The sequence below is a fragment of the Ranitomeya variabilis genome, chromosome 5 (assembly GCF_051348905.1).
Source record: "Ranitomeya variabilis isolate aRanVar5 chromosome 5, aRanVar5.hap1, whole genome shotgun sequence".
NCBI classification, from domain to species: Eukaryota; Metazoa; Chordata; class Amphibia; order Anura; family Dendrobatidae; genus Ranitomeya; species Ranitomeya variabilis.
The window spans coordinates 6,323,864-6,350,445 of NC_135236.1; the positions used below are offsets into that span (position 1 = coordinate 6,323,864).

Genomic DNA, 26,582 nt, shown 5'->3' on the forward strand with positions numbered 1-26,582 from the left:
TGTCTGTTCGTGGTCGCCTCTTCAGATGTGGTTCTTCCTGCACTCGTCTGTTCGTGGTTGCCTCTTCAGATGTGGTTCTTCTTGCGCTCGTCTGTTCGTGGTTGCCTCTTCAGATGTGGTTCTTCCTGCGCTTGTCTGTTTGTTGTCGCCTCTTCAGATGTGGTTCGTCCTGCGCTCGTCTGTTCATGGTTGCCTCTTCAGATGTGGTTCTTCCTGTGCTCGTCTGTTCGTGGTCGCCTCTTCAGATGTGATTCTTCATGCATTCGTCTGTTCGTTGTCGCCTCTTCAGATGTGGTTCTTCCTGCGCTCGTCTGTTCATGGTTGCCTCTTCAGATGTGGCTCTTCCTGCACTTGTTTGTTTGCGGTCCCCTCTTCAGATGTGGTTCTTCCTGTGCTACTCTGTTCGTGGTTGCCTCTTCAGATGTGGTTCTTCTTGCGCTTATCTGATCACAGTCACCTCTACAGATGTGGTTCTTCCTGTGCTCGTCTGTTTGCGGTCGCCTCTTCAGACACGGTTCTCTTTGCACTTGTCGTCACCTCTTCAGATGCGGTCCTTCCTGCGCTTGTTTGTTTGTGGTCCCCTCTTCAGATGTGGTTCTTCCTGCACTTGTCTGTTCGTGGTCGCCTCTTCAGATGTGGTTCTTCATGCGCTCGTCTGTTCGTGGTTGCCTCTTCAGATGTGGTTCTTCTTGCGCTCGTCTGTTCGTGGTTGCCTCTTCAGATGTGGTTCTTCCTGCGCTTGTCTGTTCGTTGTCGCCTCTTCAGATGTGGTTCGTCCTGCGCTCGTCTGTTCATGGTTGCCTCTTCAGATGTGGTTCTTCCTGCGCTCGTCTGTTCGTGGTCGCCTCTTCAGATGTGATTCTTCATGCATTCGTCTGTTCGTTGTCGCCTCTTCAGATGTGGTTCTTCCTGCACTCGTCTGTTCCCGGTGGTCGCCTCTTCAGATGCGGTTCTTCCTGCACTTGTTTGTTTGCGGTCCCCTCTTCAGATGTGGTTCTTCCTGTGCTCATCTGTTTGTGGTCGCCTCTTCAGATGTGGTTCTTCCTGCGCTCGTCTGTTCGTGGCTGCCTCTTCAGATGTGGTTCTTCTTGCGCTTATCTGATCACAGTCACCTCTTCAGATGTGGTTCTTCCTGTGCTCGTCTGTTTGCGGTCGCCTCTTCAGACACGGTTCTCTTTGCACTTGTCGTCACCTCTTCAGATGCGGTCCTTCCTGCGCTTGTTTGTTTGTGGTCCCCTCTTCAGATGTGGTTCTTCCTGCACTTGTCTGTTCGTGGTCGCCTCTTCAGATGTGGTTCTTCCTGCGCTCGTCTGTTCGTGGTTGCCTCTTCAGATGTGGTTCTTCTTGCGCTCGTCTGTTCGTGGTTGCCTCTTCAGATGTGGTTCTTCCTGCGCTTGTCTGTTCGTTGTCGCCTCTTCAGATGTGGTTCGTCCTGCGCTCGTCTGTTCATGGTTGCCTCTTCAGATGTGGTTCTTCCTGCGCTCGTCTGTTCGTGGTCGCCTCTTCAGATGTGATTCTTCATGCATTCGTCTGTTCGTTGTCGCCTCTTCAGATGTGGTTCTTCCTGCGCTCGTCTGTTCATGGTTGCCTCTTCAGATGTGGTTCTTCCTGCGCTCGTCTGTTCGTGGTCGCCTCTTCAGATGTGATTCTTCATGCATTCGTCTGTTCGTTGTCGCCTCTTCAGATGTGGTTCTTCCTGCGCTCGTCTGTTCATAGTTGCCTCTTCAGATGTGGCTCTTCCTGCGCTCGTCTGTTCGTGGTCGCCTCTTCAGATGTGATTCTTCATGCATTCGTCTGTTCGTGGTCACCTCTTCAGATGTGGTTCTTCCTGAGCTCGTCTCTTCGTGGTTGCCTCTCCAGATGTGGTTCTTCCTGTGCTCGTCTGTTCCTGGTCGCCTCTTCAGATGTGTTTCTTCATACATTCGTCTGTTCGTGGTCGCCTCTTCAGTTGCGGTTCTTTCCACACTCGTCGTCACCTCTTCGGATGTGGTTCTTCCTGCGCTCCTCTTTTCGTGGTCGCCTCTTCAGATATGGTTATTCCTGTGCTCGTCTGTTCATGGTCGCCTCTTTGGATGTGGTTCTTCTTGCACTCATCTCTTCGTGGTCATCTCTTCAGATGTGGTTCTTCCTGGCTCGTCTGGTCGTAGTTACCTCTTCAGACACGGTTCTTTCCAAGCTCATCCGCTCATGAAGGTTTTATATTTAATCGCTGTTTTCGTTCTAAGTATGAATTGTATAAATAAAATTTGTTGTACTATTGAGGCGTTCTGGGTCTTAGAGTTCATACACACGTTCAGTAATCGGCATCGCGCTGGACACAGCACATGTCCGCTGCCGTCTATTAAGCGCAGATGAAACCTCTGTGATCACTGAACTGTGCAGAATCACGGCGTCAAATACATTGAACTGATCATGGGCACATAACCTCAGCGTCCGACGCGCAGCGTATACTGATCGTGGGCACGCGCCCTCAGCGTCCGACCCGCAGCGTATACTGATCGTGGGCACGCGCCCTCAGCGTCCGACCCGCAGCGTATACTGATCGTGGGCACGCGCCCTCAGCGTCCGACCCGCAGCGTATACTGATCGTGGGCACGCGCCCTCAGCGTCCGACCCGAAAGGTATACTGATCGTGGGCACGTGCCCTCAGCGTCTGACCCGCAGCGTATACTGATCGTGGGCACGTGCCCTCAGCGTCCGACCCGCAACGTATACTGATCGTGGGCACGCGCCCTCAGCGTCCGACCCGCAGCGTATACTGATCGTGGGCACGCGCCTTCAGCGTCCGACCCGCAGCGTATACTAATCGTGGGCACGCGCCCTCAGCGTCCGACCCGCAACGTATACTGATCGTGGGCACGTGCCCTCAGCGTCTGACCCGCAGCGTATACTGATCGTGGGCACGCGCCCTCAGCGTCCGACCCGCAACGTATACTGATCGTGGGCACGCGCCCTCAGCGTCTGACCCGCAGCGTATACTGATCGTGGGCACGCGCCTTCAGCGTCCGACCCGCAGCGTATACTAATCGTGGGCACGCGCCCTCAGTGTCCGACCACGCGCCCTCAGCGTCCGACCCGCAGCGTATACTGATCGTGGGCACGCGCCCTCATCATCCGAACCGCAGCATATACTGATCGTGGGCACGCGCCCTCAGCATCCGAACCGCAGCGTATACTGATCGTGGGCACGCGCCCTCAGTGTCCGACCACACGCCCTCAGCGTCCGACCCGCAGCGTATACTGATCGTGGGCACGCGCCCTCATCATCCGAACCGCAGCATATACTGATCGTGGGCACGCGCCCTCAGCATCCGAACTGCAGCGTATACTGATCGTGGGCACGCGCCCTCATCATCCGAACCGCAGCATATACTGATCGTGGGCACGCGCCCTCATCATCCGAACCGCAGCGTATACTGATCGTGGGCACGCGCCCTCATCATCTGAACCGCAGCATATACTGATCGTGGGCACGCGCCCTCAGCATCCGAACCGCAGCGTATACTGATCGTGGGCACGCGCCCTCAGTGTCCGACCACACGCCCTCAGCGTCCGACCCGCAGCGTATACTGATCGTGGGCACGCGCCCTCATCATCCGAACCGCAGCATATACTGATCGTGGGCACGCGCCCTCAGCATCCGAACCGCAGCGTATACTGATCGTGGGCACGCGCCCTCAGCGTCTGACCCGCAGCGTATACTGATCGTGGGCACGTGCCCTCAGCGTCTGACCCGCAGCGTATACTGATCGTGGGCACGCGCCCTCAGCGTCCGACCCGCAGCGTATACTGATCGTGGGCACGCGCCCTCAGCGTCCGACCCGCAGCGTATACTGATCGTGGGCACGTGCCCTCAGCGTCTGACCCGCAGCGTATACTGATCGTGGGCACGCGCCCTCAGCATCCGACCCGCAGCGTATACTGATCGTGGGCACGCGCCCTCAGCGTCCGACCCGCAAGGTATACTGATCGTGGGCACGCGCCCTCAGCGTCTGACCCGCAGCGTATACTGATCGTGGGCACGCGCCCTCAGCGTCCGACCCACAGCGTATACTGATCGTGGGCACGTGCCCTCAGCGTCTGACCCGCAAGGTATACTGATCGTGGGCACGTGCCCTCAGCGTCTGACCCGCAGCGTATACTGATCGTGGGCACGCTCCCTCAGCGTCCGACCCGCAACGTATACTGATCGTGGGCACGCGCCCTCAGCGTCCGACCCGCAGCGTATACTGATCGTGGGCACGCGCCTTCAGCGTCCGACCCGCAGCGTATACTAATCGTGGGCACGCGCCCTCAGCGTCCGACCCGCAACGTATACTGATCGTGGGCACGTGCCCTCAGCGTCTGACCCGCAGCGTATACTGATCGTGGGCACGCGCCCTCAGCGTCCGACCCGCAACGTATACTGATCGTGGGCACGCGCCCTCAGCGTCTGACCCGCAGCGTATACTGATCGTGGGCACGCGCCTTCAGCGTCCGACCCGCAGCGTATACTAATCGTGGGCACGCGCCCTCAGCGTCCGACCCGCAACGTATACTGATCGTGGGCACGTGCCCTCAGCGTCTGACCCGCAGCGTATACTGATCGTGGGCACGCGCCCTCAGCGTCCGACCCGCAACGTATACTGATCGTGGGCACGCGCCCTCAGCGTCTGACCCGCAGCGTATACTGATCGTGGGCACGCGCCTTCAGCGTCCGACCCGCAGCGTATACTAATCGTGGGCACGCGCCCTCATCATCCGAACCGCAGCATATACTGATCGTGGGCACGTGCCCTCAGCATCCGAACCGCAGCGTATACTGATCGTGGGCACGCGCCCTCAGTGTCCGACCACACGCCCTCAGCGTCCGACCTGCAGCGTATACTGATCGTGGGCACGCGCCCTCAGTGTCCGACCACACGCCCTCAGCGTCCGACCTGCAGCGTATACTGATCGTGGGCACGCGCCCTCATCATCTGAACCGCAGCATATACTGATCGTGGGCACGCGCCCTCATCATCTGAACCGCAGCATATACTGATCGTGGGCACGCGCCCTCATCATCCGAACCGCAGCGTATACTGATCGTGGGCACGCGCCCTCATCATCCGAACCGCAGCGTATACTGATCGTGGGCACGCGCCCTCATCATCCGAACCGCAGCGTATACTGATCGTGGGCACGCGCCCTCATCATCCGAACCGCAGCATATACTGATCGTGGGCACGCGCCCTCATCATCCGAACCGCAGCGTATACTGATCGTGGGCACGCGCCCTCAGCATCCGAACCGCAGCGTATACTGATCGTGGGCACGCGCCCTCAGCATCCGAACCGCAGCATATACTGATCGTGGGCATGCGCCCTCAGCGTCCGACCCGCAGCGCATACTAATCGTGGGCACGCGCCCTCGCCTTATGGTGGGCACGCGCCCTCGCCTTATGGTGGGCACGCGCCCTCGCCTTATGGTGGGCACGCGCCCTCGCCTTATGGTGGGCACGCGCCCTCAGCGCCCACAGCAACCAATCCCATCACTACTTGAATTTTTTCATAACAGGCACGAAAATGAAAGCAGAGATGTGATTGGTCGCTATGGGTAACACTGGACAATTGCTGTGACTGGTGAGGGCTGTATCTGCCGGCGCTGGAGGGGTTAAGAGACCCTGCGGAGAGGGAGGAGGAGGGGCGGGGGGCTTTAAATCCCCCTCAGGAGCGGAGGGTCCGGGCTGTGGACGGAGCTGCGGCCGCTGCACCTGCTGCTGCTGAGGATGGCGGAGGCCCCGGTGAGGACTGCGGAGGCCCCGGTGAAGCGGCCGATGAACGCCTTCATGGTGTGGTCCAGCGAGGAGCGGAAGCGCGTGTCCGCCCTGCACCCGAAGATGCACAACTCGGAGATCAGCCGCCGCCTGGGGGAGGTGTGGCGGGCGCTGGGCGAGGACGAGCGGAGGCCGTACCGGGAGCAGGCCAAGCGGCTGCGGGAGCGCCACGCCCGGGACCACCCGGGCTACAAGTACGCCCCCCGCAAGAAGAGGCGGCAGAAGGCGGAGAGCCGGGCCCCGACCACCCCCGGAGCTCAGGACCCCCGAGCGCCGAGCAGCGGCCTGCCAGCTGGGGGAGAGGAGGAGAGCAGCGGCTGCGAGGGGCCGCCGTGCAGGTGAGACCCCCGGATAGTGAGACCCCGGATAGTGAGGGGCGGCCGTGCAGGTGAGACCCCCGGATAGTGAGACCCCCGGATAGTGAGACCCCGGATAGTGAGGGGCGGCCGTGCAGGTGAGACCTCTGGATAGTGAGGGGCAGGTGAGACCCCGGATAGTGAGACCCCGGATAGTGAGACCCCCGGATAGTGAGACCCCGGATAGTGAGGGGCGGCCGTGCAGGTGAGACCTCTGGATAGTGAGACCCCGGATAGTGAGGGGCGGCCGTGCAGGTGAGACCCCCGGATAGTGAGGGGCAGGTGAGGCCCCGGATAGTGAGGCCCCGGATAGTGAGACCCCCGGATAGTGAGACCCCGGATAGTGAGGGGCGGCCGTGCAGGTGAGACCTCCGGATAGTGAGGGGCAGGTGAAACCCCCCAGATAGAGAGAGCCCCAGATAGTGAGGGGCTGCCGTGCAGGTGAGACCCCCGGATATTGAGGGGCAGGTGAGACCCCCAGATAGAGAGAGCCCCGGATAGTGGGGCAGCCGTGCAGGTGAGACCTCCGGATAGTGAGGGGCAGGTGAGACCCCCCAGATGGAGAGAGCCCCGGATAGTGAGGGGCTGACGTGCAGGTGAGACCCCCAGATATTGAGGGGCAGGTGAGACCCCCAGATAGAGAGAGCCCTGGATAGTGAGGGGCGGCCTTTCAGGTGAGACCTCCGGATAGTGAGGGGCAGGTGAGACCCCCCAGATAGAGAGCGCCCCGGATAGTGAGGGGCTGCCGTGCAGGTGAGACCCCCAGATAGAGAGAGCCCTGGATAGTGAGGGGCGGCCTTTCAGGTGAGACCTCCGGATAGTGAGGGGCAGGTGAGACCCCCAGATAGAGAGAGCCCTGGATAGTGAGGGGCTGCCGTGCAGGTGAGACCCCCAGATAGAGAGAGCCCTGGATAGTGAGGGGCCGCCGTGCAGGTGAGACTCTCGGATAGTGATAGCCCCAGATAGAGAGAGCCCCGGATAGTAAGGGGTGAGAGACAGCACTTCAACATAAATCTAAAAAGAAATAAAAAGCCAAAAGGTTCTGAAAAGACGAGACACCATGCTGATAATAGAGCAGATGTTCGGCCTGTGGTGTGCAGTGGCCTGTGGTGTGTGGGGTCCTGCGGTGTTCTGTGGTGTGTGGTGGCCTGTAGTGTGCGGTGTCCCGTGGTGTGCGGTGGCCTGTGGTGTGCGGTGGCCTGTGGTGTGCGGTGGCCTGTGGTGTGCGGTGGCCTGTGATGTGCGGTGGCCTGTGATGTGTGATAGTGTGCGGTGGCTTGCTCAGTAGCGCCTCCTTTTGGTCCAGGCCTACCCAGTAGCACTCTGCCCTGTCCCTCTGACCTCCACTGCTCAGTAGCGCCTCCTTTTTTCCGGCCTGCCCGGTAGCTCTCATTTGCCCAGTGTTGGTCCTCTAATTCTGTGTTTCCGTTCTCCTCAGTTACCTGTCCCTCTGACCTCCACTGCTCAGTAGCGCCTCCTTTGGTCCAGGCCTGCCCGGTAGCACTATGCTCTGTCCCTCTGACCTCCACTGCTCAGTAGCGCCTCTTTTGGTCCAGCCTGCCCGGTAGCACTATGCTCTGTCCCTCTGACCTCCACTGCCCAGTAGCGCCTCCTTTGGTCCCGGCCTGCCCGGTAGCACTATGCTCTGTCCCTCTGACCTCCACTGCTCAGTAGCGCCTCCTTTGGTCCAGGCCTGCCCGGTAGCACTATGCTCTGTCCCTCTGACCTCCACTGCTCAGTAGCGCCTCTTTTGGTCCAGCCTGCCCGGTAGCACTATGCTCTGTCCCTCTGACCTCCACTGCTCAGTAGCGCCTCCTTTGGTCAAGGCCTGCCCGGTAGCACTATGCTCTGTCCCTCTGACCTCCACTGCTCAGTAGCGCCTCCTTTGGTCCAGGCCTGCCCGGTAGCACTCTGCTCTGTCCCTCTGACCTCCACTGCCCAGTAGCGCCTCCTTTGGTCCAGGCCTGCCCGGTAGCACTCTGCTCTGTCCCTCTGACCTCCACTGCTCAGTAGTGCCTCCTTTGGTCCCGGCCTGCCCAGTAGCACTCTGCTCTGTCCCTCTGACCTCCACTGCCCAGTAGCGCCTCCTTTGGTCCCGGCCTGCCCGGTAGCACTCTGCTCTGTCCCTCTGACCTCCACTGCTCAGTAGCGCCTCCTTTGGTCCAGGCCTGCCCGGTAGCACTATGCTCTGTCCCTCTGACCTCCACTGCTCAGTAGCGCCTCCTTTGGTCCAGGCCTGCCCGGTAGCACTCTGCTCTGTCCCTCTGACCTCCACTGCTCAGTAGTGCCTCCTTTGGTCCCGGCCTGCCCGGTAGCACTCTGCTCTGTCCCTCTGACCTCCACTGCTCAGTAGCGCCTCCTTTGGTCCCGGCCTGCCCAGTAGCACTATGCTCTGTCCCTCTGACCTCCACTGCTCAGTAGCGCCTCCTTTGGTCCAGGCCTGCCCGGTAGCACTATGCTCTGTCCCTCTGACCTCCACTGCTCAGTAGTGCCTCCTTTGGTCCCGGCCTGCCCGGTAGCACTCTGCTCTGTCCCTCTGACCTCCACTGCTCAGTAGCGCCTCCTTTGGTCCAGGCCTGCCCGGTAGCACTATGCTCTGTCCCTCTGACCTCCACTGCTCAGTAATAATAATAATAATCTTTATTTTTATATAGCGCTAACATATTACGCAGCGCTTTACAGTTTGTACACATTGTCATCGCTGTCCCCGATGGGGCTCACAATCTAAATTACCTATCAGTATGTCTTTGAAAATGTGGGAGGAAACCGGAGTGCCCGGAGGAAACCCACGCAAACACGGAGAGAACATACAAACTCTTTGCCTCCTTTGGTCCAGGCCTGCTCGGTAGCACTCTGCTCTGTCCCTCTGACCTCCACTGCTCAGTAGTGCCTCCTTTGGTCCCGGCCTGCCCGGTAGCACTCTGCTCTGTCCCTCTGACCTCCACTGCTCAGTAGCGCCTCCTTTGGTCCAGGCCTGCCTGGTAGCACTATGCTCTGTCCCTCTGACCTCCACTGCTCAGTAGCGCCTCCTTTGGTCCAGGCCTGCCCGGTAGCACTATGCTCTGTCCCTCTGACCTCCACTGCTCAGTAGCGCCTCCTTTGGTCCCGGCCTGCCCGGTAGCACTCTGCTCTGACCTCCACTGCTCAGTAGCGCCTCCTTTGGTCCAGGCCTGCCCGGTAGCACTCTGCTCTGTCCCTCTGACCTCCACTGCTCAGTAGCGCCTCCTTTGGTCCAGGCCTGCCCGGTAGCACTCTGCTCTGTCCCTCTGACCTCCACTGCTCAGTAGCGCCTCCTTTGGTCCAGTCTGCCCGGTAGCACTCTGCTCTGTCCCTCTGACCTCCACTGCTCAGTAGCGCCTCCTTTTGGTCCAGGCCTACCCAGTAGCACTCTGCCCTGTCCCTCTGACCTCCACTGCTCAGTAGCGCCTCCTTTTTTCCGGCCTGCCCGGTAGCTCTCATTTGCCCAGTGTTGGTCCTCTAATTCTGTGTTTCCGTTCTCCTCAGTTACCTGTCCCTCTGACCTCCACTGCTCAGTAGCGCCTCCTTTGGTCCAGGCCTGCCCGGTAGCACTATGCTCTGTCCCTCTGACCTCCACTGCTCAGTAGCGCCTCTTTTGGTCCAGCCTGCCCGGTAGCACTATGCTCTGTCCCTCTGACCTCCACTGCTCAGTAGCGCCTCCTTTGGTCAAGGCCTGCCCGGTAGCACTATGCTCTGTCCCTCTGACCTCCACTGCTCAGTAGCGCCTCCTTTGGTCCAGGCCTGCCCGGTAGCACTCTGCTCTGTCCCTCTGACCTCCACTGCCCAGTAGCGCCTCCTTTGGTCCAGGCCTGCCCGGTAGCACTCTGCTCTGTCCCTCTGACCTCCACTGCTCAGTAGTGCCTCCTTTGGTCCCGGCCTGCCCAGTAGCACTCTGCTCTGTCCCTCTGACCTCCACTGCCCAGTAGCGCCTCCTTTGGTCCCGGCCTGCCCGGTAGCACTCTGCTCTGTCCCTCTGACCTCCACTGCTCAGTAGCGCCTCCTTTGGTCCAGGCCTGCCCGGTAGCACTATGCTCTGTCCCTCTGACCTCCACTGCTCAGTAGCGCCTCCTTTGGTCCAGGCCTGCCCGGTAGCACTCTGCTCTGTCCCTCTGACCTCCACTGCTCAGTAGTGCCTCCTTTGGTCCCGGCCTGCCCGGTAGCACTCTGCTCTGTCCCTCTGACCTCCACTGCTCAGTAGCGCCTCCTTTGGTCCCGGCCTGCCCAGTAGCACTATGCTCTGTCCCTCTGACCTCCACTGCTCAGTAGCGCCTCCTTTGGTCCAGGCCTGCCCGGTAGCACTATGCTCTGTCCCTCTGACCTCCACTGCTCAGTAGTGCCTCCTTTGGTCCCGGCCTGCCCGGTAGCACTCTGCTCTGTCCCTCTGACCTCCACTGCTCAGTAGCGCCTCCTTTGGTCCAGGCCTGCCCGGTAGCACTATGCTCTGTCCCTCTGACCTCCACTGCTCAGTAATAATAATAATAATCTTTATTTTTATATAGCGCTAACATATTACGCAACGCTTTACAGTTTGCACACATTGTCATCGCTGTCCCCGATGGGGCTCACAATCTAAATTACCTATCAGTATGTCTTTGAAAATGTGGGAGGAAACCGGAGTGCCCGGAGGAAACCCACGCAAACACGGAGAGAACATACAAACTCTTTGCCTCCTTTGGTCCAGGCCTGCTCGGTAGCACTCTGCTCTGTCCCTCTGACCTCCACTGCTCAGTAGTGCCTCCTTTGGTCCCGGCCTGCCCGGTAGCACTCTGCTCTGTCCCTCTGACCTCCACTGCTCAGTAGCGCCTCCTTTGGTCCAGGCCTGCCTGGTAGCACTATGCTCTGTCCCTCTGACCTCCACTGCTCAGTAGCGCCTCCTTTGGTCCAGGCCTGCCCGGTAGCACTATGCTCTGTCCCTCTGACCTCCACTGCTCAGTAGCGCCTCCTTTGGTCCCGGCCTGCCCGGTAGCACTCTGCTCTGACCTCCACTGCTCAGTAGCGCCTCCTTTGGTCCAGGCCTGCCCGGTAGCACTCTGCTCTGTCCCTCTGACCTCCACTGCTCAGTAGCGCCTCCTTTGGTCCAGGCCTGCCCGGTAGCACTCTGCTCTGTCCCTCTGACCTCCACTGCTCAGTAGCGCCTCCTTTGGTCCAGTCTGCCCGGTAGCACTATGCTCTGTCCCTCTGACCTCCACTGCTCAGTAGCGCCTCCTTTGGTCCCGGCCTGCCCGGTAGCACTATGCTCTGTCCCTCTGACCTCCACTGCTCAGTAGTGCCTCCTTTGGTCCCGGCCTGCCCGGTAGCACTATGCTTTGTCCCTCTGACCCCCACTGCTCAGTAGCGCCTCCTTTGGTCCAGGCCTGCCCGGTAGCACTCTGCTCTGTCCCTCTGACCTCCACTGCTCAGTAGCGCCTCCTTTGGTCCAGGCCTGCCCGGTAGCACTCTGCTCTGTCCCTCTGACCTCCACTGCTCAGTAGCGCCTCCTTTGGTCCAGGCCTGCCCGGAAGCACTATGCTCTGTCCCTCTGACCTCCACTGCTCAGCAGCGCCTCCTTTGGTCCGGCCTGCCCGGTAGCACTATGCCCTGTCCCTCTGACCTCCACTGCTCAGTAGCGCCTCCTTTGGTCCAGGGCTGCCCGGTAGCACTATGCTCTGTCCCTCTGACCTCCACTGCTCAGTAGCACCTCCTTTGGTCCAGGCCTGCCCGGTAGCACTATGCTCTGTCCCTCTGACCTCCACTGCTCAGTAGCACCTCCTTTGGTCCAGGCCTGCCCGGTAACACTATGCCCTGTCCCTCTGACCTCCACTGCTCAGTAGCGCCTCCTTTGGTCCAGGCCTGCCCGGTAGCACTCTGCTCTGTCCCTCTGACCTCCACTGCTCAGTAGCGCCTCCTTTGGTCCAGGCCTGCCTGGTAGCACTATGCTCTGTCCCTCTGACCTCCACTGCTCAGTAGCGCCTCCTTTGGTCCCGGCCTGCCCGGTAGCACTATGCTCTGTCCCTCTGACCTCCACTGCTCAGTAGCGCCTCCTTTGGTCCCGGCCTGCCCGGTAGCACTATGCTCTGTCCCTCTGACCTCCACTGCTCAGTAGCGCCTCCTTTGGTCCAGGCCTGCCCGGTAGCACTCTGCTCTGTCCCTCTGACCTCCACTGCTCAGTAGCGCCTCCTTTGGTCCAGGCCTGCCTGGTAGCACTATGCTCTGTCCCTCTGACCTCCACTGCTCAGTAGCGCCTCCTTTGGTCCAGGCCTGCCCGGTAGCTCTCGCATTTGGCCAGTGTTGGTCCTCTAATTCTGTTTTTCTTTCCTCCTCAGTTACCTGTCCTATTTGGGAGCCCCCCGCGCTGATGTGTCGTTCCCTGTGGTCAGTGACGTTTCGGCGCTGTACGGATTAGGACTTTGTGACTTTGGAGAGAGACGTGGGATCCAGCCGCAGGTCCATTACCAGACGGTGGAGGTGGACGGTGGAGGGTCACTGATCAGCCTCTGACACTGAATCGCAGGATGGTGACTGCCGTGGACATCTGGGGCAGTGCCTTTCATCCTGTAAACATGGTATAAAAGAGGACACCCACCTCCTAGACCCTCCCTGCAGGGGGCACTGTGTGACTGTGGGGGACAGACTAGCTCTGACAGGACTCAGCATCCGCGCTGGGAGGTGCCGGGGTCTCATCACTGGAAAGTTTTACACTGTAGATTATTTTTATGAAGTTTTGTATTTTTTGTAGCAAATTAAATAAGGTTTGTTATTAAGTGTACTGTGAGGTGATTGGCTCATTCCTATAGGGGCGGAGCTCTACAAACCAGCACTATTTGTGGGGGATCCCTGCACCAATCCTCTAGTGGTGGTGTGCCCTAGAATGGGTGGGCAATTAACTTTCTCAAAGGGGAACATGAGAAACTGGGTCTTCTGCGCAGGCTGAGCCAATATGAGCGAGAAACTAGCAATGCTCGGCGTTGTGTGTGAACCTGACCTGCACCTAGACGCCGGCTCTGCCCAGCTCAGGTACACATGGCACACGGCAGAATGCCCGCACCGTCAGTGAGCTACTGTCCTTTTGTTGTACCTATCTGATCTGTGGCCCTGGGCCACCACTGCCCCGGGGGCGGGGTCTATAGCCCTGGGCCATCACTCACTAGGTAGTATGTGGCCCCGGGCCGTCTTTGTCCGGGGATTTTATGACCCTGGGCCGTCTGTCTGGGAGGGGTCTGTGGCCCTGGGCCGTCTCTGTGGGCCTGGGCCATCACTGTCCGTGGGGGAGGGTCTGCGGCCCCTGGCCGTCACTGACTGGGTAGTATGTGGCCCTGGGCCATCACTGTCTGGGGGGGGGCTCTGTGACCCGGGCTGTCTCTGGGGGTGTGTGGCCCTGGACCGTCACTGCCCGGGGAAGGTCTGTAGCCCTGGGCAATCACTCACTAGGTAGTATGTTGCCCCAGGCCGTCTTTGTCTGGGGATTTTGTGACCCTGTGCCATCTCTATCCGGGGATGGGGGGGGGGGGGGAAGTCTGCCATCGCTGACTGGGTAGTATGTTGCTCCGGGCCGTCCCTGTCCGGGGGTCTGTGACCCTGGGCCCTCACTGTCCAGGGGTCTGTGGCATATTCCTGTATCCCCTTCTTGATGTGTAATGTAGATGTGAATCACTCCGCGGGGGCACGGCGTGCGCTCAGAAGCTTTGATCGCGGACATCTAAACCAATCCCGGCCGCGGGTCCGGGAGGTTCCTGCTGATGCCACCACCTCCACACTCCGTGCAGCCCTCCTCTGCTCTACACGATGCAGTAATCTAATGATCGCAGCTTCCAGACCCATAACATGATTTCTAAAAAAAAAAAAGTTTTCAAAACGTATAGAAAATTAACAAGTGTGAAGCGTCCGCCTTTTCCTAAAGGTCTAGAAATAAGAATAGAGTTATCTGCAGAGTAGAAGGATCTTCACGGCCTCGCTCTGGTGGCCGCAGTATCGGGGGCGGCCTACAGCTCTCTCGTCTTGTCTTTCCCATTGTTCAGTCCGCGAAAGTGAATGGTGACAAAACTACGACACTTCCCATGAAAACCCGAAGCCTCATTCATCTGTCAGTGGAGAAATAAAAAGTTATGGCTCCTGGAAGAAGGGGGAAAACACCAAAACTTGTCAGTGCCTGAGGATTGAACATGTATCACCCGGCCGGAGGTTTCCCTGTGCCACTTAGTCATGGCGCTGACCTCCGGCCACAGGACGTGTGGCAGCGAACATCTGCCCATGTAGACCCGGCCGTAGACATCTCGCTGCCGGACCTGCCACCAGATCACAGCTGGGTGCTGCCCCCTGCGTACGGGCGCTGACATGTCGGGCAGATCTTCAGCAGAGTCGCTGGGTCCGCTGTCCACACCTAGCTCTGAATTCCAGCCGTAGATGACTGGCCGCACGCCGTGCTTTATTTCTGGGTGCGCAGTGTGACTGCTCTTACTATAAAGATCCCAGTACGGGGCGGGCGGGTTGTTGGTGTTCTCTAACGGAGGTCATGTCACTGATGTTCCTGGATATATACAATGTATACAGGGAACTGCTGGACAAGACTCGTACAGCCGGGATGGGAAGTGTCTACTAGTGTCGCTGTGCAAGAGCAACGTATGCCCTAAACCCCGTCCTTTATACCGTCATACAGGACATTATACTGACATTTATACTGCCCTGTACCCCGTCCTTCATACCGTCATACAGGTCATTATACTGACATTTATACGGCCCTGTACCCCGTCCTTCATACATTCATAAGGTCATACTGACATTTATACGGCCCTGTACCCAGTCCTTCATACCGTCATACAGGTCATTATACTGACTGTTCTGCCTTCCTCCACGTAGGATGCTGTGTGGATTCCAACATACGGCTAAACCTTCATCCACATCCCAGTAAACAGACTGTGTTGATGCTTAAGTCTTATTTATTAGGGTGATGATAACATAAACTATAACGTTGAACAACAATGGTGGATAGTATTCGTAGTAGATGATCGAATAGTGAATGATGTTGATGTACAAAGTGGATGTTCAGTGAATAATCATAGTGGATGACTGGTGAAAAACTGTAAAGAATAACAGCATATCAGTATATGCACATATACAAAGATGCATCTATCTACATGCAAGCTGCAGAGCACAATCTGCCTAACTACATCAGACTATAGGAGCTGCATAAGGCTGAGATACTAACACAAACATAAAATGCATTTAACCCTTTATAAACATACCGAGATCCGTTAGGACAGGGGTAGGAAAGTAAGTGAGACAGGAGCACGTGTGCCTCCCTTCAGACCTGAGGAGAAATGGCTACTGAAGCTTGTCTTCCACAAGAAGAATGAAGGCGGAACTTACCCAGAAGAGATTGCTCTTCTGAGGGAAGAGTTGGTAAACAACATGAAAAGTAGGCAACTGATGACCTCCAGTGGCCACAGCTTGAATAACATGATAATTAACTTTCTGCAAATTAAGATGGGCAGAACACTCCCCGCTTGGCGTCAACAGATGCCACAATTAGGTTCTTTTGGGGAAAATAATAATACAAGCTCGGTAACGGGCCTGAGGAACAGTTTGTTCTCCCCAAGCTTGCACACTCTGACCTCTACTTTCCGCACTTTCCCATCGTTGCTGGGAAGGGTCTTGACGACTAGGCCGAGTGGCCACTCGTTCCGATGCGACTGACTGTCTTTGATGAGTACAACATCGCCAGATTGAATATTTGGGCGGTCTTTCTGCCACTTTGTCCTGGTTTGCAGAGTGGAGAGATACTGTTTCCTCCATCTATCCCAGAAGACGTTGGACACGCTTTGTACTTGCCTCCATTGACGTCTGTAGAGGTCTTTGTCATTGAATTCTCCGAGTGGAGCTTTCGGGACACAGGTTTTCTGTGTGAGTAACATCGCAGGAGTAAGGATGGATGGATCTCCGGAATCACTAGAAAGTGCTGTCAGTGGCCTGGCATTCATGATGGCTGAGACCTCTGCCAAGAACGTGGTTAAACTCTCTTGTGTAAGTCTGGTGTTAGCTTGCAAGAAGATAGTCTAGTATTTTGCGTGCTATCCCTATCATCCTTTCCCACGCACCTCCCATGTGCGAAGAGTGTGGTAGATTGAAAGTCCAGGTACATCCTTGCTTGCCTAGATACCTTTCCACATTAGCGATGTCCAGATTGGAAGGGATTTGGAGTTCTCTTGCCGCTCTGACGAAATTCGTACCTCGATCAGAACGAATATGCTTCACAGGGCCTCTGATTGCGATGAAGCGTCGAAGTGCGTTTATAAAACTTGATGTGTCCATCGATTCGATTACCTCGATATGAACGGCTCTGATGGACAGACACGTGAATAGAACTGCCCAACACTTTGCTTCTGTAAGTATTTTCCTAGTCCGTCGTGTAGCCACAGACCAAGGACCGAATACATCTAGTCCAACGTTGGTGAAGGGGGGTTCAGTACTGAGTCTGTCGGGTGGAAGATTGGCCATCTTCGGATTTTGGAATGTGCCCCGGAGTTTGCGACACGTAACAGTCGTAGATGAGTTTGCTCACTCTTCTCTTTGCTCCATCTATCCATAGTCCAGCCGCCCGTAGGTTTCCTTCAGTAAACAAACGGCCTTGGTGTCTCACTAAGACATGATGATGTTGAATTAGCAGGGTTGTTACGTGATGACGTCCAGGAATTATTACCGGGTGCTTCTCTGAAACTTCTACCTCAGCTTCTTGAAGACGGCCACCGACTCTCAGCAGCCCATCCTGATCGACAATCGGATCGAGCTTCCTCAGCCCACTGACTTCAGGAATGGGTTGTCCCTTGTTGAGGTTGTCTATTTCTCTGCCATAGGTTTCTCTTTGTACGACACGAAGTATTATAACCTTGGCTCTTTCCAGGTCGGGAGCAGTGAACGCAAGCCTGCAGTGATGCCAACCTTTACAAGGTCTCGGGCTATCAGGTAGTGTTGACTTGTAGGACTGGGTTACATGAAACAGACAAGCTATAGCTCGAACAAGTGACTTCCAGGTGGAGAACCTGCTGAACCGGTGAGATTCGAGGTGACAGCTTGAAGTCTCTGTATGTAGAGCAGACACTTGAGGTCGGATCTCTTCATCGGTGTCTGGACCCACTAGTTCGAAAGTTTCAGGCCTGCTGATGTGGGGCATCGAACGGTACAAAGAGGTAGGACCTGTGAACCATGTAGTGTCCTTCAGATAACTGGGTGCAACGGATCTAGTCGCGTGGTCCGCAGGATTGTGGTGAGTAGGTACGTAGTGCCACTGATTAGGGCCGGTGGATCTTCTTATCCAAAGTATCCGGTTGCTGACATAGACGTAGAAGCGTCGTGTCTCGATACAGATGTACCCCAGTACCACCTTGCTATCGGTGTAGAACTCTGCATCCTTGATCTTCAGACTCATCGCATCCGAGATCAGTTCTGCCAACTCAACTGCAAGGACAGCAGCACAGAGTTCCAGTCTGGGTATCGTGTGTTCACGAAGTGGCGCCAATTTTGTCCGGCTCATAACGAACCCGATATGGCACTGTCCGCTTACGTCTATGGTTTTGAGGTACGCTACTGCTGCAATCGCTTTGACTGATGCATCACAGAAAATACAAAGTCTTTGCGTTTTGACCTCTGTGGATGGCACAGGAGCATACGGTCGTTTCACACGAAGGTTGGTCAGGGCTTCAAGAGACTTCCTCCACTCTGCCCACAGGTCGGCCTTTTCTGCTGGAAGTGGATCATCCCAGTCAGTAGTGTCTTGGGTGAAGTCCCTGAGCATCAGCTTTCCTTGGATGGTTACTGGAGCTACAAATCCCAAGGGGTCGTATAAACTGTTCACGAAGGAAAGAACTCCTCTGCGCGTGAAGGGTTTCTCATCCTTACTGATCTGAAAGGTGAAGACATCTGTCTTCAGGTCCCACAGCAATCCAAGGCTCCGCTGCATGGGAAGGGAGTCAATGCTGAGGTCTAAATCCTTTAGATCGCTGGAATAGTCTTCAGAGGGAAAGGCTTCCATCAACTCTTGGCTGTTGGAGGAAATCTTGTGTAACCTTAGGTTAGACTGAGCGAGCATGTCACGAGTCCTTTTTAGTAGACTGATTGCGGCCTCACTTGTCGGTGTGGACTTCAAACAGTCATCCACGTAGAAATCCTTTTCCACGAAGGACCTGATGTCCGAGCCATACTCTTCTTCACCCTTTTTGGCAGAATGTCGGAGGCCGTAGATTGCGACTGCTGGGGAAGGGCTGTTCCCAAAGATGTGTACCCGCCTCCGGTACTCTGCGATGTCTTTGTCTGGGTCGTTGTCATGGTACCAGAAGAACCTCAAGTAGTTTCTGTGTTCCTCTTTGACGAGAAAACAGTGGAACATCTGTTGTATGTCAGCCATAAATGCCACTGAATCTCTACGAAAACAGAGTAATACTTCCAGAAGTCTGTTGTTGAGGTCTGGGCCCGACAGTAAGACGTCATTCAATGACACATCTTCGCATTTGGCGCTTGAGTCGAATACCACTCTAATTTGACCTGGCTTCTTAGGATGGTACACTCCGAAGATGGGCAGGTACCAACACTCCTCTGAGTGTCGAAGTGCAGGTGCAATCTCTGCGTGGTTGTTCTGGAATATCTTTCCCATGAAAGTAAAGAAATGTTCCCTCGTCTCAGGTGACTTCTGAAGCTTGTGTCTTAGGGAGATGAATCTGCTGTAGACCAATTCCCTGTTGTTGGGTAGGCGTCTCCTCTGAGGTCGAAATGGTAGAGGTGCGACCCAACTGTTCAACGTATCCTTGACTATTTGTTCATCCATGATGTCCAAGAACATCTTGTCTTCTATAGACATCGCTACCTTGTTGTCTTCCTTCGTCCTGTGGAAGACTGTACATCCTATGTGGTCTTGTTCACCTTCACAGGCGTGGTCTTCGTTGATAGGAACTGAGAAAGGGCAAGGTAGGGGAATGCTGCTCGGTAGTTCCTTTACCAGCAGACTATTGTGACACGGCTGGAAGAGAGATGGACGTCCATTTTCTAGTGTGCTGGTAAGCATACTGTTGACTGAGACCGGCTTGTGTGCTCCTCCTAGGCAGACATCTCCTACAATGACCCATCCAAGGTCTTGCCTCTGGGCGTATGGAGCATTCCGGGAGCCGTTGATGTATTCTCTAGTCTTGTGGACTCGTAGTATATCTCTTCCCAGAAGTAAAGCTATTGGGGCTTCTGGTTCCAACTCAGGTATCAGGTGGGCTATACGCTTCAGTTGGGGGTGATATGTTGCCACCTCTGGTGAAGGTATCTCCGACCTGTTGTCAGGAATCTGGTTGCACTCCAGGATGGTCGGTAGTGAAAGGCAGGTCTGGCCATCTATGGACTCCACTTTGTATCCGGTTGCTTTCCTCCCCGCCGTCTCGATGGTACCTGAACATGTCCTAAGGGAGTAGGGAGAACCGGGGCCTACAATGTTGAAGTTGTCAAAGAAGATGGACCTGGCTAAAGACCTATTACTTTGGTCATCCAGGATTGCATATATCTTGAGCGCTTTGTCTCTGTGGCCTGCTGGATAGACTCGGACAAGGCAGATTTTTGAACAGGATCTTCCTCCTGTGAGTCCCTTACAGATCTCCGTACATTGAGAGATGACCGCAGGGGTGTCTTCGTCGGTGTTCTTCTGCTTCTCATCGTGCTCCTCTGCCTGTGACAACACTCGTGGAGGTGGTCCAGGGAGCAAGGCTGTATTGTGATCCATGCTGCTGCATTCTGCACATTTCACGCTAGCTTCACAGTTCCTGGCAAAGTGAGAGGTTGTAGCACAGCATTTGAAGCAGATGTTGTTTTCCTTGAGGAAACCTTTGCGATCCTCTAAAGTCTTCTCCCTGAAGACTCTGCACTTTAGTAGAGGATGTGGTTTCCTGTGTAGAGGACACTGCTTACTGACATCCTGAGGTTTGCTCTCTTCCGTAGGGGGCTTAGTTGTCTTGTGAGGAGGACCTGTGGAATCAATATTAGTTTTATGGGCTGCCACGGGTGTCTTACTGGGTTTGACACCAGGGGTAGTGGAACATGACAGAGCGAAATCAAAACTAGGGTCATTTCTGATCCTGGCTTGCTGGGTGACAAACTCAACAAATACAGTAAAAGGAGGGAATGGTACATTATGAATTTGTTTATACCGTGAACCATGTATAATCCACCTTTCTTGAAGATTGTAAGGAAGTTTTTGTACTATTGGATTGACACCCCTAGCAGTGTCTAAGAATGTCAATCCGGGCAAGTGACCTTCCTTCTGAGCGACCTGTAACTCTATCAATAAATCACTCAATTCTCTAAGCCTTTGATAACCTTTGGGCCCTATCTTAGGGAAATCATCAATTCTTTTGAATAAAGCATTCTCTATTACTTCTACGGACCCATAGCATTCATCAAGTCTTTCCCACACTTTAAGTAGACCTATGTGTGGGTGTTCTATGTTAATGTCTCTTAGTCTTTTTGCATGCTCGACCGATTCAGTTCCAAGCCACTTTACCAGGAGATCTAACTCCTCACTACTAGAAAAGTCCAGTCCCTGAATGGCGTTCTGGAACGAAGCTCGCCATGACCTATAGTTTTCGGCTTTGTCAGTGAACTTTACAAGTCCTTTTGTTACCAGTTCTCGGCGGGCAAAGAACTTTGCCAAGTCTATGGTGGCTTGATCAGTGTTGGTACGAGCCGGTATGTTATAGTCATGTCTAGTGTGTGGTGCATCACCATACCTGTGAGACGCTCTTGGCTTCGGACAGTCTGCATAGTACCTTTCTGGTGAAGATGTCTCTTTAAGGTGAGGTGGGAGCTGTACCTTCTTAGTGGAAGGGTAGCTGTGGTCGACATCTCTGTGCTGGACGTCTTCTTGTTTGTAGTAGCGAAGTTCGGGGTTGGATCGATGATAATCGGCGTAGGCTGATCGATGTAGTCTGTCGAGGGTGTTGTCCATGCTGGAGTGTCGATGGACGTACTCTGCAACGCGCTGAGCTGGATCTTGCTGCTCTAGATCTGTTCCAAGAACGTTGCTGCATCTCTCATAATCAGGATCCTTCATGGCTTCCAAGTACTCTGCCTTAGCTATTGCAGCTGCTGTCTCTTTGTCTGCCATAAGTCTTTCTAGAGACACTTGCAGGCGCGCACTTTCTGCCTCTTGCTCTGCCTGCAAACGTGCGGTTTCGGCTTGCAGGCGTGCAGTTTGTTCTGCCTGCAAACGTTTATACAACAACATTCCCTCTAGGTGTGGGAAAAATAAAGGCATGGACAAAATTACAATAAAGATACTTTATTAATAATTATGCAAAAATAATGAAGACAAACAAGGAAAATCTCAATAAAACCAAGCAGACACAGGACAGAACCAGTGTATAATATAACCATTTGCGAGTATAAGTGGTGTTTGTATAAACTACTAAATGTGCAGCAGCAGATATATGGTCTGGGCTAATAGACTAGCTGAAGAATGAACTAAATCACCACAAGGGCATGCTTGCAAAATTATATGCAGCAATGGTGTTTAAAGCTTGCAAAATTATATGCAGCAATGGTGTTTAAAGCATGCAAAATGACCTTGACAGCTATAATGGAAATAACTGAATAAAGAACATCTAATGAACTAACTAAAAGATGAACAACATCACCACAAGGGCATGCTTGCAAGAATATATGCAGCAATTATATTTATAGCATGCAGGATGACCTCAACAAATATAATAAAAATGACTGAATGTGGATCTATATACAAGGTAAGTAACCAAGTGCAAAAGTGCTAATAGCCTATAGCTAATTTGAAAACTAATAGGCAAAAGGTACTACACCTATAATTATATATCTGCATTCAATGTATAGCCACACCATGAATACACAAATGGACTAAATGAACTTACATGATAGTTGTATGAAATACGGTCTGCCTGTGCTGCACCCCGACAGCACTGTTTCGCCACTCAGGCTTCCTCCATAAGGGGGCAAGTGTGCTTTGTGTGCGGAGGTGCTCATTATAAATGGCAAACAATTTAGCTTAGAAATTGTGAACAGCTGATATTGCATGGCTGCGTGCAAGGTATAATACGGCGCATGCGCCGGCTTTTGGACGCTCATACAAAATCAGTGGCTTCCAGACCTCCGCTGCCTGGTACGCAAGCGTGGAACGCTCGCGTCACCTGATGGGCGGGGCTGTAAGTCACAGAGCGGCCAAATCCGGGGCATGCGCACTAATCCCAGCCTGCAGTTAGAAAAGAAAATATCGCTGATGAGGTGGAGCGCAGCTAGTGCATATATTCTTGCAAGCATGCCCTTGTGGTGATGTTGTTCATCTTTTAGTTAGTTCATTAGATGTTCTTTATTCAGTTATTTCCATTATAGCTGTCAAGGTCATTTTGCATGCTTTAAACACCATTGCTGCATATAATTTTGCAAGCATGCCCTTGTGGTGATTTAGTTCATTCTTCAGCTAGTCTATTAGCCCAGACCATATATCTGCTGCTGCACATTTAGTAGTTTATACAAACACCACTTATACTCGCAAATGGTTATATTATACACTGGTTCTGTCCTGTGTCTGCTTGGTTTTATTGAGATTTTCCTTGTTTGTCTTCATTATTTTTGCATAATTATTAATAAAGTATCTTTATTGTAATTTTGTCCATGCCTTTATTTTTCCCACACCTAGAGGGAATGTTGTTGTATAAATATTTGCTCAAGGTATTTAAGATATTTGGGACCTTGTTATTTATATAACTGCCTGCAAACGTGCGGTTTCGGCTTGCAGGCGTGCAGTTTGTTCTGCCTGCAAACGTGCGGTTTCGGCTTGCAGGCGTGCAGTTTGTTCTGCCTGCAGACGTGCATTTTCTGCTTCATGCTCTGCTTGTCTCAGCTTTAGATGCATTTCTTTCTCGGCGAAGGAGGACCTCGCTTTGGCTGCTTCAGCTTCAGCACGGGCGACAGCAGCCAGCTCTGCTAATTATGACCTGCTAGAGCTTGCTCGTGATCTCGTCTTGAGTGAGGATGTGCTGTTTTGAGACATTGTGCGCTTAGCTGCATACTGCTGAGTGTTTTGGCGGGAAACTGAGTCTATGTGCGGTTTGCTTCCACGTGGCGGGAACGATGTAGCTCTTCTTGGCGGGCTGCAGTAAGTTCTGCGGCTGTATGGCTGCTGCTGTGATACCCGAATGTGGAGCAGTGTGGGTGTTAGCGGTTCCGTACAGTCTGATCAACTACAGCCTGCGACCGGCTATCAGTTTCACTGAAGGCAGCTAATCTGTTCTTACTTTACAATCACCGCCTGCGACTGGCGGTCTCGTTTTTCACTGTTCTGCCTTCCTCCACGTAGGATGCTGTGTGGATTCCAACATACGGCTAAACCTTCATCCACATCCCAGTAAACAGACTGTGTTGATGCTTAAGTCTTATTTATTAGGGTGATGATAACATAAACTATAACGTTGAACAACAATGGTGGATAGTATTCATAGTAGATGATCGAATAGTGAATGATGTTGATGTACAATGTGGATGTTCAGTGAATAATCATAGTGGATGACTGGTGAAAAACTGTAAAGAATAACAGCATATCAGTATATGCACATATACAAAGATACATCTATCTACATGCAAGCTGCAGAGCACAATCTGCCTAACTACATCAGACTATAGGAGCTGCATAAGGCTGAGATACTAACACAAACATAAGATGCATTTAACCCTTTATAAACATACCGAGATCCGTTAGGACAGGGGTAGGAAAGTAAGTGAGACAGGAGCACGTGTGCCTCCCTTCAGACCTGAGGAGAAATGGCTACTGAAGCTTGTCTTCCACAAGAAGAATGAGGGCGGAACTTACCCAGAAGACATTGCTCTTCCGAGGGAAGAGTTGGTAAACAACATGAAAAGTAGGCAACTGATGACCTCCAGTGGCCACAACTTGAATAACATGATAATTAACTTTCTGCACATTAAGATGGGCAGAACACTGACATTTATACGGCCCTGTACCCCGTCCTTCATACCGTCATACAGGTCATTATACTGACATTTATACTGCCCTGTATCCCGTCCTTCATACCGTTGTTGAGGGAGGATCTAAAGTCATCCTTCACGGTTAACCCAGTGATTTCCAAATTAATATACAAGGTGTTGCCGGCAACTGAAAATGACCAGACGGAGACGTGTGTCTCTGTTTGGGGGGGATCAAGCTGATCTCTCCCCTCCGTTTAATGAGTATGAGTTTTCATAGTCATAGAAATTATACTTCAACCAATCAGCATAAGAACACGCTCACGGTTCTTAGCCTATAAGAATACAGGAAATTATACTTCAACCAATCAGCATAAGAACACGCTCACAGTTCTTAGCCTATAAGAATGCAGGAACAATCTGTGCATCAAAGTTTTGTAGAACAATACACCCTCAGTCTCATGTTCTACCGAGGTTGCAACAATCAAGGTCTCATCAAAATCTCATAACAGCTGTAACCTTTAGCCTACTAACAAAATTTATATCAAAACAACAAAATGGAGTCGAAAAGCAAAAAATGGAGATTCTTTCTTAATTTCTTCCTTCACATTCCCCCCTAGATAAATTTTGTTAATTAATGTCCAGCATCAGAGGTACTATCCCAAGCTCTAAGCTCGAGGGGTACTGGTCTTCACATGACTGGTGTCATGTTACCAGACATGGCTGTTGCGGCGTACCTGTCCCCCCTGTATACTAGAATTTACGAATAACAATTATTGATAACAGTGGTGGGGATCTTGGCGCTTGGCTTCAACATCTTCATCAGGTAACTTTGTGAAATCGGTGTAGAGAAGAGCAGAGGTGGCAACGCTTTTGGTCTCATCATTAGTTATCCTAGTGCAGAATTTCCTAATACACACAGAAATACACCAAAAAACAAGTTTTAGTATTACATACATGACAAAGATAAAGGTGAATACTGGCAGCCATTTTAAATACAGTTATATCTGCAAGCATAGGAAAAACTTATTGTTTCACAGTATGAGAGTATAGCAGTACAAAAAGGTATAAGAAAATATATTTTCACCTTGACAATCCCCCCTAAACACTAAATTTTTCCCTTAAGAAAGATCCTTCGAGACTGTCCATATGATGGGAAAAGGGGAGGTGGATTTCTTCATCCAGACACCTCAGAAACTCTCCCCTAGCGAGAGGCCTCCAGGCAGCTGAACCCTTCACTAACTTCACATGGAGTTCTCCCACTGTCCCTAAACTAAATCTCTTAGCATCATCTGAGAATGGGGGGTTTTGTCTACTCTCTTGAGGGGGACATACTTAGGGATCTCCCCTGGATCAGTACCATCGTACTCTGGTGGGTCTACTTCTTAATTGAGGAAGGTACCAATCGGAGTTGCTTTCACTAACTACCTAGGCCTGCCCAGGTGCACTTATACGTCCATCATATTATCATTATTTGTTTGTAAAATGAGAAAGATTGGTTCTCAGGGTCAGCCAATTGATTTTGCATAGCTAGTCAGAGGGCCTCCAGGGATAATACTCCTGTATCTGTCTTACCCTACCTGATGTGGTTGGTTCTCTGGTGGTGGGAGTGACATGACACGCTGGTCTACAGCTCCTTCCCAAAAGGATTACTGTCAGCCTACTCCCAAAAGTTAATGTCTCCAGTATCCACCAACCACAATCCTGTGTCAGCTTCTTATGTCACTGCATGTGATCTTGTCTGGACAGGATTCAGTGTAATTCTCTTAGGTCGGGTTGCAGCACGGGTCATACAAGTGTTAGGGCCCAAGTCCTCAACTATATCCTGAAAGGCATCACAGCTATAATTAACAAATCTTTGTTCACTGTAATATATATATATTTGATCCATTCAACATTTTTATTAATCTGCACCTGTGGGATTATAGAAGCAAAGCCAGCATAAATCTGGTTCTGGGCTTTAAACTGGTCAGGCACCCCCCTTGGCACTCCAATGGTATAAATATATACTAGTGGATCTTCTTCATAACTCATGTGGAGCTGATCAAAACTTCTCTTTCTGGTAGGTTCATCAGGTATCTTTGGTGTACTGGTAACAGGGGCTTTGGTTGGTCTGAAACTAATATCCTGGAGCTGTATATGGCCTAAATTCCCATAGTATCCACTACTAAATACATAATTATAATGCCTTCCCAGTACAAATGTCTGCAGGTCAGCAGATTGGGGGCTTTCGAGATTTAGGAGGGGGGGGGGTGACAAATTTTACCCCATTTACAGCCCCTAAGTGGTTGCAGAAGGGCTGTTAGATACATTCTCTCACGAAGACTCCTACCCGTTCTATCCTTAGGGAACATGGCTTCGCTAGGTTTATATCCCCAATCATCCCCTGTATTCCAGGCGGCATCGGTCCAATAATAACAATTATCGTTGTCATTTCTGGTAACACATATATAAAACTGGATGAT

The 26,582-nt window shown here is 52.9% G+C and overlaps 2 protein-coding genes across 2 annotated transcripts in view; one reads left to right on the top strand and one right to left on the bottom strand.

Annotated features, from left to right (window-relative positions):
- The window catches only part of FGF11 (fibroblast growth factor 11), a 1,303,510-nt gene that overhangs the window by 1,220,017 nt on the left and 56,911 nt on the right, over positions 1 to 26,582 (bottom strand). The window lies entirely within an intron of this gene.
- On the top strand, positions 5,641 to 12,911 carry LOC143774161 (uncharacterized). Its single transcript, XM_077261505.1, has 2 exons — positions 5,641 to 6,135; positions 12,474 to 12,911. The coding sequence occupies exons 1-2, from the start codon at positions 5,750 to 5,752 to the stop codon at positions 12,646 to 12,648; spliced, it is 561 nt and encodes a 186-aa protein (XP_077117620.1). The 5' UTR covers positions 5,641 to 5,749; the 3' UTR covers positions 12,649 to 12,911.